The 16,341-nt window shown below is 39.9% G+C and overlaps 1 protein-coding gene across 10 annotated transcripts in view; it reads right to left on the reverse strand.

The window, feature by feature from the left end:
* Kdm6a (lysine demethylase 6A) overlaps positions 1 to 16,341 on the reverse strand; it is a 171,835-nt gene that overhangs the window by 74,047 nt on the left and 81,447 nt on the right. For all 10 annotated transcript variants that reach the window (XM_048336734.1, XM_048336731.1, XM_048336735.1 and 7 more), the window contains exon 7: positions 549 to 603. In XM_048336734.1, coding sequence (XP_048192691.1) covers positions 549 to 603 — 55 coding nt within the window. The remainder of the gene's footprint in view (positions 1 to 548; positions 604 to 16,341) is intronic.

The following is a 16,341-nucleotide window of genomic DNA, read 5'->3' on the forward strand; positions in this document are numbered from 1 at the left end:
AAAGTTGGAAGAGGTGTTGCTCAAGTAGTAGAATTCCATCCTAGAATGGAAAAGGCCACGTAAGAACATGAAGCCCAGTTCAAACTCCAATACCAGCACCAATATAACAGGGACGAGGGGCACTCAAAATTTCTTCAAAAATTCCAGAATTTTTAACAACATACAGTAAAATCAGTGAGACATATGCAGCATAAGCATTTTTGTATATTCATTTCCTAAAAGACAGGCAAACTGTTTATATTCCCTCCAAGTAATACATGTATACACACATGCATGCACACTTGCACACTCACACACACACACACATGCCATCGATCTGCTCAGTAGTATAGATAATATTAATTCAACAGCAACTTCACTGTCCCATCTATTTTAGACACAGGCTGTTCACAATCTCTGGTGAACAAGTAGCCACGACAACCAATACAATTACAGCAACGATTTAGAAGGAAAACCTGCACAACATTTATCAGATTATTTTTTGGTTGTTATTATTTGTAACAAAATGATCTGAATACATATATAAAACTATGGTACTTGGCACTTACTTTCAGCACTGGTCAAAGTGCAGGGATTACAGTCAACCAAAGCCAACTGAAAATGCTGCAAAAAAGAGAAGAGTAAGAAAGTTACTACATTGAATTTAGTTCATATACAAGGGTCTGAAATTTTTTCAGGTATCTAAGATCTCAAACAATACAGAAACTATGCTATGCAAACAAAATGTACTAGCCAACCAACTGGAATCATTTTAAATATTTACTACTGACAAACAGTATGTTACTGGGCTGGGCTACTTTCTACAAACAGTTTATTTTGTTTATTTGTTTTGTTTTTGTTGCCAGTCCTGGGGCATGGACTCAGGGCCTGAGCACTGTCCCTGGCTTCTTTTTGCTCAAGGCTAGCACTCTACCACTGAGCCACAGCACCACTTCTGGCTTTTATCTATATCTATATATGTGGTGCTGAGGAATCATGTATACGAGGTGAGCACTTTACCACTAGGCCATATTCCCAGCCCCACTTTCTACAAACAGTTAAAAGAGAATTTGAATATAATTTTTGGCAAGTTTACCCAATGACTTTATTTACATGAAACAACTTGAGGATTTAAGTCTGCAATTATTAAGTAGGAAATGCTACAAAAGTTTAAATAGAAAACTTCATTGCTGAATACAAAGTAGAATTCCAATGGCATTAATATTAGAACAACTCAAAATGAGACTTGAACTTTTTGGAAAGCCGAAAACAAAATCACTATGAGAATTTTCATGGAGCATAAAACTATCAATCACAAAAGGTGTGGGTGGTGCATGCCTGCAATTCTAGCTACTCAGGAGACTGAAATCAGAGGATCAGAGCTGATTTGGGCAGGAAAAGTTTATGAGACCCTTACCTCAAAGAAGGAAGGGGGAAGGGGCAGGGGAAGGGAAAGGGGGAAGGGGCAGGGCAAGGCAAAGAGGAAGAGGAAAAGGAAAGAAGGAAAGGGAAGGGAAGGGGGGGAGGGGGAAAGGGGAAAGGGGGAAAGGGGAAAGGGGGAAAGGGGAAAGGGAAGGAAAGGAGACCAGAGGTGGAGTTGTGGTTCAAAGTGGTAGAGAGCCAGCCTTGAGCAAAAATGGCTCAGAGATAGAAGCCAGGCTCTGAGTTCAAGCCCCAGCACCACCAAATAATTAGTGGATCGATGGACAAACAAATGAGTTGGTGGCAGGATGAACTTTCTGGATCGATTAAATAAGAAAGTTATTACAGGTACCTGCCCACCCACCCCCCCCAGTCCAGAGCACTGTCCCTGAGCTTCTTCTTTTGCTCAAGGCCAGTGCTCTACCACTTTAGCCACAGCATCACTTCCAGCTTTTTCTGAGTAGTTTACTGGAGGTAAGAGTCTCACAGACTTTCCTACCTGGACTGGCTTCGAGCTACAATCCTCAGATCGCAGCCTCCTGAGTAGCAAGATTCCAGGCAGGAGCCACCAGCACCTGGCTACGTTTTCTTTTTTATTGTTACAGAATACAGCATTTCTAAAAGTATGATATACAATAAACGAACTGGATTCCTTAAATTAAGGGCCTACTGAGATAAGTGGATTAACAAGGTTGTCTTAGTACATAAGGATTTAGTCTCTGAACGTTTGATATCAAACTGCAACTGGTAAATTCTAGGAGAGCTTGTGAGGAACATTTCCGGCTAAATTGATGTGACTAATGTTTTCAAAGCCCGCAAACTTAGTTCCTCTGATTCTTGACAGCTGCTTCTAGGAGAGATTCTACTGCACACCAATGACTTCATAACATATAACAGATCCTGGCAACATTTCACTTATTAAAGAGACTCTCATATCAGTCTAGTCTCTTCCAAAAATTTCTTTCACAAGGAGGGAAGACAAAAAGTGTTCTAATCAGGAGATGTTAAATGATTCCTTGCCCTTCTTTTTGACTCAGGAATTACACTTGTGTACATAATCATCTGATTAAACCTCAGTTAACTTCAACTCAGCTTACTTTTAAATGATTCATCTATACTCAGATCCTTTTCATCTCCAAATCCAAAACCTTTATTTCTTTTTTAAGTACAGTCATCTCTATGCAATAAATGGAGGGAATTCTTTTCATTGAGTCAGTTAATAAATCTTAAAATCTCTAATATGCATTATCCCCCATCCATATTTCCTATTGCTCTTATGCGACCTTTTTTGCTTTTGTAATTGTATCCAACTTATTAGTCTCCAAATTCTTTGCTATCACATTTTATAGAAGTATAGATACATATACTGACTAGGAAATTTAAAAAGCTAGTCCTGGTGTGTGTCCAATTTGTGTACACAAACCGTCAAAGCAAGCCAAGTTAATCTTCAATTTGTTTCCATCTAGTGATTGATACACAAACAACTACTACAGGTAAACAAGATAAAGGAGATAGGATAACCATTTGCACTGTAGTATGCTATACTGGCAAATAACTTTGTAAAACGTAACATTAGCTACATTGACTACTAAACTTAACACCAAATATAACTATAGATTTAATTCTTGTGGGGTAAACACCTAGAGTTGATTTTTAATTAGAAATTACACTTGAAACAAGACAGAAAATTATGATATTGAGAATGCAGAATTACCCCCAAGTTCTCAGAGCATGGTTACTGCACATGTATGAGCTGCCATGTCCTTTTCAAACATGCATTTCCAATATGCAATTTATATTTATACTAGTTTACATATTGAAGGCATATAACAGAATCACAACAAAAGAAAATGTCAAATGGAAAAAAATATGGACAGGTAAAGAAAGCGTTATTCAACAACTACATAAACCAATTTGATTATCATCTCGAGAATAGTATCTAGGTTACAAGGTTAAATACAAGTAAGAACAGAGGAAGAGGTTTTCTCCATAAATAATATTTTTTAAAAAGGACAGAAAACAATATAACTAACAACACAATCTGTCAAAGGAACATGTTATACTCCAGTGAAACAAAGTTCTACTGCCAATGTCTGGGAAGGGAATATTTAAATCATAGAACATGAAGTGGTTTGCACTTTCCTCAATCATAATCCAGCCTCTTTGCCAAAATAATAAAAATAATAAAATGCTGAACACTGGTAGCAAATGCCTGTAGTTCTAGCTATTTAAGTGGCCCAGATCTGAGGATCACTGGTTCAACATCAGCCAGGGCTGAGTCCATGAGAGTCATATATATATGTCATATATATATATATATATATGTCATATATATATATGTCATATATATATAATATAGAGAGAGAGAGAGAGAGAGAGAGAGAAAGCCAAGTAAGAACTATTGAGACCCTGAGTTCAAGCCCCAATACCACCATATGCACAAAATGCATTGATTACTATGATGATTGAATTTTACATATGAAGAGCTTTTGGTTATACTGAAAAAGAAATACACTGTGTAAGTAGTAATATTTTTTTCTTTCCTTAATGATAGGTACAGCTAGCATGGGGACCATGGGGGAAATGCAAAAGGAACATAAAACAGAAGATGAGATCACAAGGTCTCAGAAAAAAATACTGTAATTAAACTTCTGGACTCATCCCAGCAGACTGGGCCTAGGGATAGGAATTTCTCACATGACCATTAAGTACTCAAACCCCAAAGGCCAGTTCTTACCCTAGAGATAAACCACTTCCAGTCTACTATAAGTATATTTGTAACAAATAATTCAACTGTTCTGCCGATGAAGTAACTGAAAGGAGAAAAGCCTGGCATCTCTGACTCCATTTTGTGTTTGTCACTGTTCTAAGTCTTTCTCTCCACAGTCACTCTTCAATCACCTTGGGTTCTAGAAAAAAACAGGACTGATTGGTAATATTGTTATGTCCAAAGAACTAAAACTATACTTAAGGAGTAACAGAGCCTTACATGACACATTGCCTGCCTGCAAGTGAGGATAATTACCCATAATGATCAGGTTGCACCCTGAGCCCAGAGCAATGATCTCATGGGAACCAGACTGCTCCCCTAAAGTGGTGACAACAGTAACAACCAACTTCTATGGAACCCCAGAGAACCAGAATGGAGATAATGACAATCTAGGCCAGACCTGTAATGAAGACACTACACATACCTTTCACCTTCACTCTTAATTCTTCCTATTTAAACTAATGTTCATGTCTTAAGATCATGCTGCATAATCTCCTTTCTCTGTCATGCATCTTTCCTAATAAACTTCCCTATGACTTCCACTGTGTTCTAATATTGCCTGAATTTTTCTCTTGCCTGATTGAAGGAATGAGGTTGACTACCTGGGCTGATGTGCTAACATTTTTTTAGTATCTGCTAAGTCTATATAAAATGAATGGGTAGTAAGAGTTGCCTGGTGAGATTCATTATGTAGTAGTGATGTTACTTTCAATAGTAAAAGATACTCAAGTACAAATAAAAAGTACGAAAAAATAAAAATGCCGCTCTCTCTTGCATTGTCTCTGTATCTCAATCAACTCCTGCAAAACTGCAAATGCAGCTACTGCCCTGGTATGTTAATATTCTATAATCATTCCTAAAGAATTTCTTTGCCTTCTTGACACCACACTTTAGGCCAAATCTTAGAAGAAACACTAAGTCTTACAGTTGTAAAGTTCCCACAAAATTCTGAAAATTCTGTTTGGGGACAAGCAGATAAAAACAATCTCCTTTTCAAAAAGAGTCACATAAGAGTCTACTCTCAATCACTGAGTCTAGAACTTAAAATTTGCTAGAACTTCCATAATGCCAATTAGAAGTAAGCAACATGGGGGCTGGGGATATGGCCTAGTGGCAAGAGAGCTTGCTTCGTATACATGAGGCCCTGGGTTCGATTCCCCAGCACCACATATACAGAAAATGGCCAGAAGTGGCGCTGTGGCTCAAGTGGCAGAGTGCTAGCTTGAGCAAAAAGAAGCCAGGGACAGTGCTCAGGCCCTGAGTCCAAGGCCCAGGACTGGCCAAAAAAAAAAAAAAAAAAAGAAGAAGAAGAAGTAAGCAACATGAAAAAAACAGTGCAAGAATGGAAAATGCCAATTTTTAATATTTTCAGACAGTTCACCTAACCCAAAAAAAGGCTAAAGGGCCAATAAAGAAACAGTAGAAATACTTTAGAAATCTATGGCAATCATAAAATATGTAGTATTCAAATTCTTAGCTACTTCTTGATTACATGAAACAAATGATCTGTGTGTTCTAGAATAAATAAAAATAATAAAAGACAGGAGGGAATTCACAGATATCAAAGATAATTTCTAAAAGGAGGTACTGTATCACCATACCTTCACTTATATTTCTGCATCATACTGGCATTTATTTTTTAAATGACCATATTCCCAAGCGTTGGGCTGGAAGCATGGCTCACAAGTATCATAACATCCTAGCAAACATAAGGCCCTGAGTTCAAATCAAGGTAGGGTCATCCGACTCCGTCACCAAAAAAGTATGCTGAGTTTTAGGAGTAAGAGATCAAACTAGACACCTGGAAATAAAATACTTCACAATAAACTGATGAAAGGAGACATTCAGACAGTGTCCATTTGTAAGATCATACTCTTTCCTTTATAGATTGTTTTTACAACCTACACTATAATTAGGAATTTTATCATTTTACTTATAGAAGACATTTTATAACATTCGTGAAAACACAAATAACCCTATAAAATGCCACGCTAAAACAAAAGTCTTTCATTTGAGTTCAACCCAACTTTGCTATTCTCTTCCTATTTTTCATATTAACTCCTTCAATTAGCACTTGTCAACTTCCAATATGGATGTATAGAAAAACTTATATTGGCAAAAATCCAAACGTTCCTATTAAAAAGCATACAAACAAAAATCATTCTCTTTGAAAGTCAAAAAGATTTAAAGCTGACACATTCTAGAAATACTTTAGTATGTAAACATTAGAGAGAATTTCTACATAGTCTCCATTAAATTTAACAGATGTATTGCCATTAAGTGACTAAGGAATATGGCTGTCAGCACAAAAGTGTAATTATATCTTATTTTCATTCATCAGTCCTCACAAAGAAGTAATTAACAGTCTACCAAGGATGTGAAAATTAGGAACACTATAAGAAACTGTGTCAAAATTTGAGCAGTTTTAGAGAACACTGCTTTAAATATATAAGAAATATAAGTAATAATTATTATTACTAATAAAGGTTATGAAGTAAAACCTTGAAGTAATTGTATGGAGTTAAACTAAACTCAAATAGCAGAGTATTTTCTGAAGCAGAGAAAAACAGGGGAAGGAGAGGGAGAGGGAGAGGGAGAGGGAGGGGAGAGGGAGAGGGGAGAGGGAGAGGGAGAGGGAGAGAGGGAGAGGGAGAGGGAGAGGGAGAGGGAGAGGGAGAGGGAGAGGGAGAGGGAGAGGGAGAGGGAGAGGGAGAGGGAGAGGAGAGGGAGAGGGAGAGGGAGGGAGAGGGAGAGGGAGAGGGAGAGGGAGAGGGAGAAGAAACTCCATGAGACTGGTTGGGAAGGGAGATGAGAGTGAAGATAGTGCTGAAGGATAGAGAGGAGACTGATAAAAATGCTTTGTTATTCATAAATGGATATGTTGACATGAAACAGTTCTGTACAACTAATTGATGCTAATAATGAAAATAAATAAACTTATATTAATAGCTGAGGGAGAGAAGGAGGGGAAAGAGGGAGAGGAGGAGGGGGGAGAGGTGAAATGGGAGGAAAGGAAAAGGGAAAGGGAGTCAAACTGGGACCTTGGTAGTCCATGCTATGGCATCAGCTAGAACGCAAGAGGGTAACCCTTATTATTCTCAGCCCTAGAAAGCTGCCTGCCCTCATCGGGAGCCTGGTGCCATTGAAGTCCTTGTCTTGGCATTTTTGTTTCCTAGATGAAGTGGACCTTTGGTTTCTGTCCCAGATTCCTCACATCAGGCTTGAGCTCAAGCACCTGCTTCTGAGGTGATCGTCCATGAAGATCCTCCAGCATCCTGCTGGAGCTCATGGCTGGCACTCTGGAGACCCTGGTCCTGGACTTCTGTGTCATGACTGATGCCAAGCTCTATGCACCCTATCTGCACTGAGCCAGTGCTACCAGCTCCGCTTCTTCAGTTTCTATGGCAACATATCTCCATGGCCGCCCTGCAGAGGCTCCTGAGCCACAAGGTCAGGATGGTCCATATGAGATGAGGGAATCTATCCTGCCCCCCTGGAGAGCTACGAAGACCCAGAGGATGGTGAGGCAGATGATAGCAACCCAGAGGATGTCGACCCTGAGAGATTTGCAGAGGTTCTGGCTGGGTTCGCACCGGCATTGAGAAAAATGAGAATAACCCAGAAGGTGGTGGTGATTTTTGTCCTGAAACAAAGAAGTACATATTCTATAGCCTGGAGTCTGATGGTTCTTGGGCAGTCACAAAAGAAGAACTTCTTGGCCTTTCTTATCTGCCTGTGTAGTCAGGCATCTCTCTCTTGGAATCTCTTCTCAGGACCAGAATTGAATTCTAGGAGAGAAGTGCATTCTCCAGGGTAAACAAACTGCAAATTCAGGGTGGGTGGTCAAAAGAGGGTATCTAGAACTGAGCTTTTCAGTTCAACCACAGCTCTGGAGCCCAAGGGTTTCTGAGTGCTTTGGGGGTACATGTGTCCTGTGCACTCCCCACCCACCCACCCCCAATCAGGAATCTGGAGTGAATTCACCCTGGAAAGAACTGGAACCTGATCTTGTTTTTATCAGTGCTTGTGAGCAAACCTCTAAGTTGTGGAACAATGCCTTCCTACTTGTCATTTACTGTATTGATTAATCAAAAATAAAAATGTTGAAAAAGCAAAATTAAAAAAAAAAGAGGTAGCCCTTTCTTTGGGTTCTGCCCCTACTCCTGTAAACTCTTGTGAAAATAATTCATTTTTTTTTCAGTGCTTCCTAAGATAAACAGATACCTACCAACTTCAGCACAGATACAATCCTTTTTTTATCACCACTGCCTCTCCTCCTGCCTGACTATAGTGAATTTAGCATTTGCTAAAAACTGAGATCCTGTTCCCACCAGTTCTTACTTTAAATGTGCCTAGACAGCAAGACTCTAGCTGACAAGGTAGTTCAGAAACTGGGAAAATGCAATGATTAGAGGAGGGGACTTCTACAAAAAAACACTACAGGCTTATCAATCCTACTCCATTTAAGTGTAAGGGTACGCCTGTCCTTAAAGAGTATTTTAAGGGGTTAGGAATATGGCCTAGTGGCAAGAGTGCTTGCCTCGTATACATGAAGCCCTTGGTTTGATTCCTTAGCACCACATATATAGAAAATGGCCAGAAGCGGCGCTGTGGCTTAAGTGGCAGAATGCTAGCCTTGAGCAAAAGGAAGCCAGGAACAGTGCTCAGGTCCTGAGTTCAAGGCCCAGGACTGGCCAAAAGGGGGGGGGGGAGCTGGGAATATGGCCTAGTGGCAAGAGTGTTTGCCTCATATACATGAAGCCCTGGGTTCGATTCCTCAGCCCCACATATATAGAAAGCTGCCAGAAGTGGAGCTGTGGCTCAAGTGGTAGAGTGCTAGCCTTGAGCAAAAAGAAGCCAGGGACAGTGCTCAGGCCCTGAGTCCAAGGCCCAGGACTGGCACCTCCCCCCCAAAAAAATTTTTTAAAGGACAACTAGGTAGGGTGGGGGCTGGGGGAATTCCTCAATCTCCCAGAGAGGCAGGTACTTCGGCGTTCCTTTCATTTTCTTCCTTCTATCTCTCTAGGCATAGAAAATGAAGATGAAATGGGAACAGTGGCTAGTATTCCTTGTGATTCTCCATTAGGATTTAGTTTTTAAAACTGGGGCTTGAGGGATTAGAGGATGAGATGTTAATTGATTATAATACAATATGGCCTCAATACAAATTAGATAATAGGAGATCTTGGCCTGTGAATGGGAACTTTGATTTTAATACAATTCTCTACCTAAATTTATTTTGCAAAAGGCAGGGAAAATAGTCTGAAATCCTCTATGCACAGCTTTTCCTGTCTGCTTCATTGTTTTTTTTTTTAAAAAAAAATACCTCAGATGCTTTTTTGAGGACCCTGGGAAATTATAGATTTAGAATATAACTACCACTTCCAAGCGAACCTGGAAGGACTTCCATGTTCTATTCTCAGTCTGCTGCACTCCTGAAAAGAAGCACAGCATTTGGAGAACAGATTGAGTTTATGCTGATGTTGTTTGTGTGAGAGGTGAAACTAAACAAGTTGTGATAATTGAAGAAATAAAGCTATCAATGCAAAAAGATGTTAGTTATGATAAAGAATAATCACTTAAGACAAAAGATAAAAACTGTCTCTAGTAAGATTAACAGAAGCCTTGAGAAAACTAAGGGTTCAAATTCAATTGACTGATAAACACTTCTTGGGGGTATGGTTTTTCAGTCAGCATCAGACATGGGTCATAAGCTATAGAAGATGGGTACTAGGGCTCCACTTAAGAGATGAGTAATTTTGGTCTTTGAGGTTTCAAGAACCAGGATTTAATGGAAGGGGGGGGGGACGAGGGGGGGGGGACGAGATTACAAAGGTCAATTACAAACAGAAGGACAGGCCCAATTATTTGCTGGAAGGCAAGGGCAAATATTGGGTATGATTATGTATGGAAATTTTCCTCCAAAAGAAAGCCAATAGCCCAGAAAAACTATAAGTAGCAGGTGGATTTTGGTAATTGGAAAGGGAAAAGTTATCACTGTAGAGGCGCAGGGCATTGAAAAGCTAAATGCTTTAAGGAGTCACAAAATCCAGGGGCATGCCTCTTCTGACATGAGTAAAAACATTGGTCCTTCTCTCCAGGGAGGTAGTGAAGACATGCCTACTTCCAAAATGACAGTCCTTCAAAATTCAAGTTGCTGGAGAGTTCCTACTGTTCCAGCCCTCCCAACTGGCCAACTCCCAATATTCTGTGAGGACCCATACATATCTCTTAAGATCACTAAAAGATTAATTATAATAGATAACAGGACCAAATTTTCTGCCTTAATTCAGTTCCCTGGGTCTCTTTGTGAACAGAGTTGCATGGTAATCAGTGTTAACAAAACCAAAGATCAAATGACTCAATGCTCTCCTAACTTAGAAGTTATACAATTTTTCTCTCAAAGATTTCTTGTTTGACCAGAATATACAACTCCTTTATTGGACAGAGATACTTTGAATACTAAAGAACAAATGTCTTTTTATAAATTGCTGTGTAGGAAGATAATTTGATTTTTTTTCTTCCTGGTTCTTCACTAAGGACTTTTTTGGGGGGAAAATAATTTTGTCTAAGTTCAAAGCTTTTATGAAAGTTACTTCAAAATATGAATTGGAAAGAAGATATACAAAAAGATCAGCAAGTAGGAAAGATATAGGAAGACATGTTTTTAGAAAGAAAAAAAAGGGAAGAGAAAAAAATATTTTTGTAGTTACCTTTGTCCTAAAGGACTGCTCCAAAATGGAAAAAGGATTAGTATTAATAACTCAGAAGATTCACGAGACTAGCAGAATGTATAAAAGGTCTTCAGTATATTAAAAATGGAGCTTATAAAATGTTCATATGTATAATTAAGTTGGCTATAGATTAAAAGTGCTTAAGATTTCCTTGTTTAGCTATTGTAAGCTAATAAAAAAGCACCTAAGATTTTCTAAAGTGTAAATACAATGTAATGATGGAAAACAAAAATCTAATTTCCCATGTCTATAACAATGCTATCTTTGAAATGTTCCATTCATAATAATATATGCCAAACGCTGAAGGAAAGATGTTATTTTATCAAAATGGTTGCTGGTACAGCTCAGTAGTAGCCATAAAATTCTGAGTTCCTGGTGTTGCTTAGTGATAGAGTGCTTGTCTAGTATGCATGAAGCCCAGTGTTCAATTTCTCAGTACTATATTAAACACGAAGGAAAAAAAAAAGCCAGAAGTGGCACTGTGGTTCAAGTGGTAGAGTGCTAGCCTTGACCAAAAAGAAGCCAGGGACAGAGCTCAGGCTCTGAGGGAAAACAACAACAACAACAACAACTGAGTTCCAACTCCACTACTGGGGGAAAAAAAAAGTTCTTTGTATATTCTGATCCTTTTGTCAGTTTAGAAACTGACCTAATTGTATCAGTCTATCTAAGCATCAACTTACATTGCGCACTTTAACACTCTATTTATAATGTAAAGGATATGCTTAAGCTTTAAATATTCTGCAAAACTTTATAGCATTAGAAATATCTAAGTTTAATACATGCAACATATCCAGCAAGTGCTTTTATATACATATATATGTGTATATGTGTGTGTATATATATATAAATGGATGTTACTGCATAGAAAACAATTCTATTTGGGGTTACTGATACTGTCTCCTTAACTTACAAGAAATATAAATCTTTGATGTCTGTTAGTGATGCACACCTATTGTACTTAGCCAGAGATTTTAAATGCAGTCCAAAAGTAAAAGTTATACTAATATGTACTGGGTCATCTGTGTGGCTATGATGCTAATTGTTGTTGGCTCTTGTGCATATTAAGTGCATTTGTGTTCCCTAAGTACATAGGCTTTCTAAAATGCCAACCTTAGGAAAACATTTTTACGAGCCCTCTTTTTGCAGGTTTAGTATATGTGTTCCAAAATACAAGGAGACCTTGATGGTGCTGGGATAATGCTGCCAATCACAATTATTATCCTAAAATACTATATGCAATGGAAATAACAAGACTGTCCCATAAATGGTTAAACCATTTGTAGGCGATTCTAGGATTTTGTCCTCTACTGTTTGAATCCTTCTCTAAGGCATTTATAATCAAATTCGTGGAATGTACTACTAGCAAGTACTTATTTTGCAACTATTATAATTTTGGCTCTATTGTTGCAAAAGGGTAACATTAAATCTGATGCTGTAAAAACCAAAAAGACTAATGAAAATTTTTGTTCTCTACTGCTCATTGTCCTATGGCAGATTCTAAACTAAGTAAGTTTAACAACTAAGAACATTTTAAGAAGAAAATTATGGTCCTGTATGTGAATAGTTTTTTCTTAATTTCCTGCATCTCTCCAAAAAAGTTACAGATCTTTCAACAAAAGGTAAAATATGTAGGCCACTTTGAAACCCCAGGGAACTACTGACCTGAGAAAAGAAAAAGCCTTCTTAAAATTAGAGACACATAAGAGGGAGGGGATTCTGCTCAAATCTTACCTGAAAAATGTCTGGTTCTAAAGGCTTTAGATCCACAAACATAGGGTAATAATTAAGCCTTTATGAGGCAAGCAGAACCTGGAGTAAATGGGAAACAATTTTTTAAAGCCTCTAAAAACTATACTGATATTTGCCAATATAATGGAGAAATAACAGCATATAACATCACATGATTGAAAAGAAAGCTGGGTGTAGTGGTTTATAGCTGCACTGGCAAGGTGAAGGCAGGCATACTGAAAGCTGGAAATCATCCTGAGTTACATAACAAGATTCCATCACATAATAAAACAAAACAAAACCATGGAACATAACTTGGTCTATCTCCTTTAATAAAGAGTCAATTAGGATACCAAGTGCTCGTGGCTGAAGCTACTCAGGAGGCTAAGATCTGAGGATCAATGCCAACCCGGGCAGACAAAGCCAAGTGACTCTAACTACCAAAAAGCCAGAAGTGGAGCTCTGGCTCAAGTGGCAGAATACCAGCTTTGAAGGAAAATGCTAACGGACAGGACTCACCCAGGCCCAAAGTTCAAGCTCCAGTGCTGACAACCATCTATACCACCACCACCACCAAAATCAATTAGGAATGGCGGTGTCCTTCCTATTTTTGAAATTAATAGGAAGCCAGGATCTTTTCCTTCCAGGAAATGATGAAGATTGCATATTGAGTATTATTATGGGCCAGAATTTCACTAAGCACATACACTAATCTTTTTCCATGAAACATGAAAAAGTAAACATTTCACAGTGATGGCACTTGAAACCATCTTATATAAAAAACAACCAATTTTGGATCAGCTTAAGCAACCAATTCTGAAGGCTGGACTTTACGTATATTCATATGTGAATATGAATATGAATAGTTTTAACCAGCCAGAGTTGGAGTTTTTCTGAGACTATAGATGGAAAAGGGTGTCATGCTAGGAAACAGTTAAAAGTGATTTATACAAAGTCATCAGAGATGAAGGATGAACAAATGCTGCAATGGTACTCACTGGACACTATGTTGAAAATAAACTATACAACTTATGGGTGGGGATGGGAAGGAAAAACTGGGAGAGGTATGTAACTGTAACCCCTTTGCACATCACCTTTATAATAACAATAAAATAAATTAAAATGCATCAAAGATTTCACATCTATCCACATAACAGTAAATACTAGTCAGGAAAATGAAAGCTTAAGGTTTCTCCATTCCTTCTGATTCTGACCACTATTGTATATAGTCCACTAAAAGTAATGTCGAAAGCATCATAAGAAACAAAATGAAAACCAGGAGAAATATGTAATTTTTATAAGTAGGAAGATATTTAATCAACCACTTACTTTCTTTTCCCCCAAAACATTTATACTTTAAAAAAAGTTTATACTTAAAAACAGCCTCATATGCCTTAAGAATATTCTTTTCTATAGTATCTCTATAGTATGTCTTATACTCTGATGATAGAGATGAACAGATTTCTGGTGAGATCCACACCAGGAAATCATCAATAACTGGCTCACAGCTAAGCATCATTAAGTAGCTACTTGTGATCTCTACAATGGCAAATTCTTTATAGGGGAATGATTTAGATATCAAGAGATCAAAATCTTTACCGTTTCCTTATGACAGACTATAGTCAAAAATAGAACAAAAGTGAGAGAAAGATGGCGCCGACAGAATAGGGAGGCACCCCGACTCGCTCTAACTGAATAGCAAGCTGGGAATTCCAACACCCAACACCCCATCAAGAACCCAGCAAAACCAGCAGCCAGAAGCAGTGGAGAAACGCAGGAAAACAAAAAGGAGCAAAAAAGAAGAACCGAAAACCTACACGGAGCAGGAGAATCTCCAGGGCACCCTCCCCCCACCAGCCGACCCTGGCCCAAACAGGGCAAGGCTGGGAAAGGGGAACTCGGTGATCGGCAGACAGGCTGCCAGGAGCGCAGAACTCAGATAGCGGGAGACCCCACGGACACAAGGCAGGATGCGGACCAAGACACAAACCGGCAGCGACGAGAAGTTCGGGTCCACACCGGGTTCGGACAAGGGAACCCAGCGCGGCAGAAAGAGACAACCGGGGAAGCCACCAGGACACTTCACCAACCCCTGAAGGGCCAACGGGTGCGTGGGACACACACACAAAGCAGCAACTGTGAGTCCCCCATTATCCCCTCCCCCAACGGGAGACCAGCTATCAGAGACCCAAGCCCGACAAAGAAGCTACATCTCCCTCCCTCCCCCTCCCCACCCCCCAGGGAACAAAGAACCCCCAAATCAGGTGGGGAGCTCCCATCAGGCTCTGGGAAGTCAGTTTAGCAGGGGAAGGGCGGAGCAGCCCCAAGGCCCCACAGGTTCCTGAACTGGCAGAACCGGCCCCACCCCCTTCCCAACAGGGGCCAGGGACCAGAGGCATCTGGACCTCACAGACTCTTACAACTAAAATCACATGCGCTGGTGGGCAATACCAGCCCAGCAGGGTCACCTGAGCCTGATCACATCCCCCCCTCGCAGCGGAGGCGAGGTCTGAGGGTGCCAAGCCACAACCGGACAGTCGATCCCACTGGGCCCCACACATACTGCCCCACCAATGGACTTGCGAGAGGGTGCAAGCACAACCCAACAACCCGGGGCTCGCTCTGGGAGGAATATCCCGCTAAAGTGCCTGTTTGTAGTGGACACACAGCGCACAGGAGGGTGGGGGCCCCCGGCGACAGCACCCGCTCTGGTAAGCGTACCCTGCACTGGTGGGCGGGGCCACAGCGACAGCACCTGCTGCCTTAGACACGCCTACACAGTAGGGAGGGAAGACCTACACAGATCTCCAGATGCGCAAATCACAAAGAAACATAACTCAGTTCATCAAAGGGCAAGCCAACTCACCAGCTCCAAAAAGCAGCATGACTGAAGAGGAGATGGAGACTAAAAAAGCATATGAGGCCATGTTAACAGGAATGATCGAAAGCGTCAGAAATGAAATCAGAAAACAATTCCAGGAGTTTAGAGCGGAAATCTGGAAGGACACCCAGGAAGCCAAGAAAGAAATGGAAGCAAAAATGGATACAATGCAAACAGCCTTTAAAGAAATGGAAGCAAAAATGGATACAATGCAAGCCGCCTTTAAAGAAAATCTCCACATCCTGAGAATTGAAATGCATGAAAAAATAGATTTAAAATACAACTCTTTAAAGGAAGAAATTTCCACAATCAGAGCTGATATGACAACCATAAATAGCTCTCTGACATCCATAAACTCCGCAATTGAAACCATAACACAAAGAGTGGACCATATGGAATCCAGAATCTCTCGCCTGGACGATGAAGCAGCTGACAACAACCAGAAAATGACCACACTCCAAGAAAAGGTGAAGCTTCAGGGAAGACTAATCCAGGAACTAATGGACAAAGACAAGAGATATAATCTGCGCATAATTGGAATAGAAGAAGGAGCCAAATACCAGAGCAGAGGGCTTAATCATGTTCTCAATAAAGTTATTGCAGAAAACTTCCCCAATCTCACAGGGGACCCCATCCAGGTAACCGAAGCCTATAGGACACCTGGCAGGCCAGACCCCAGGAAAGCCACCCCAAGGCACATAATATTCAAGACTGCAGACCTCAAGATTAAAGAGCAAATTCTGAATTCAGCCAAAGCGAAGAAGGAAACTTTCTTCAATGGAAAGAGGATTCAAATAACATCCAACGTATCCACACAAACTTAC

The sequence above is a fragment of the Perognathus longimembris genome, chromosome 28, assembly GCF_023159225.1.
Source record: "Perognathus longimembris pacificus isolate PPM17 chromosome 28, ASM2315922v1, whole genome shotgun sequence".
NCBI lineage: Eukaryota > Metazoa > Chordata > Mammalia > Rodentia > Heteromyidae > Perognathus > Perognathus longimembris.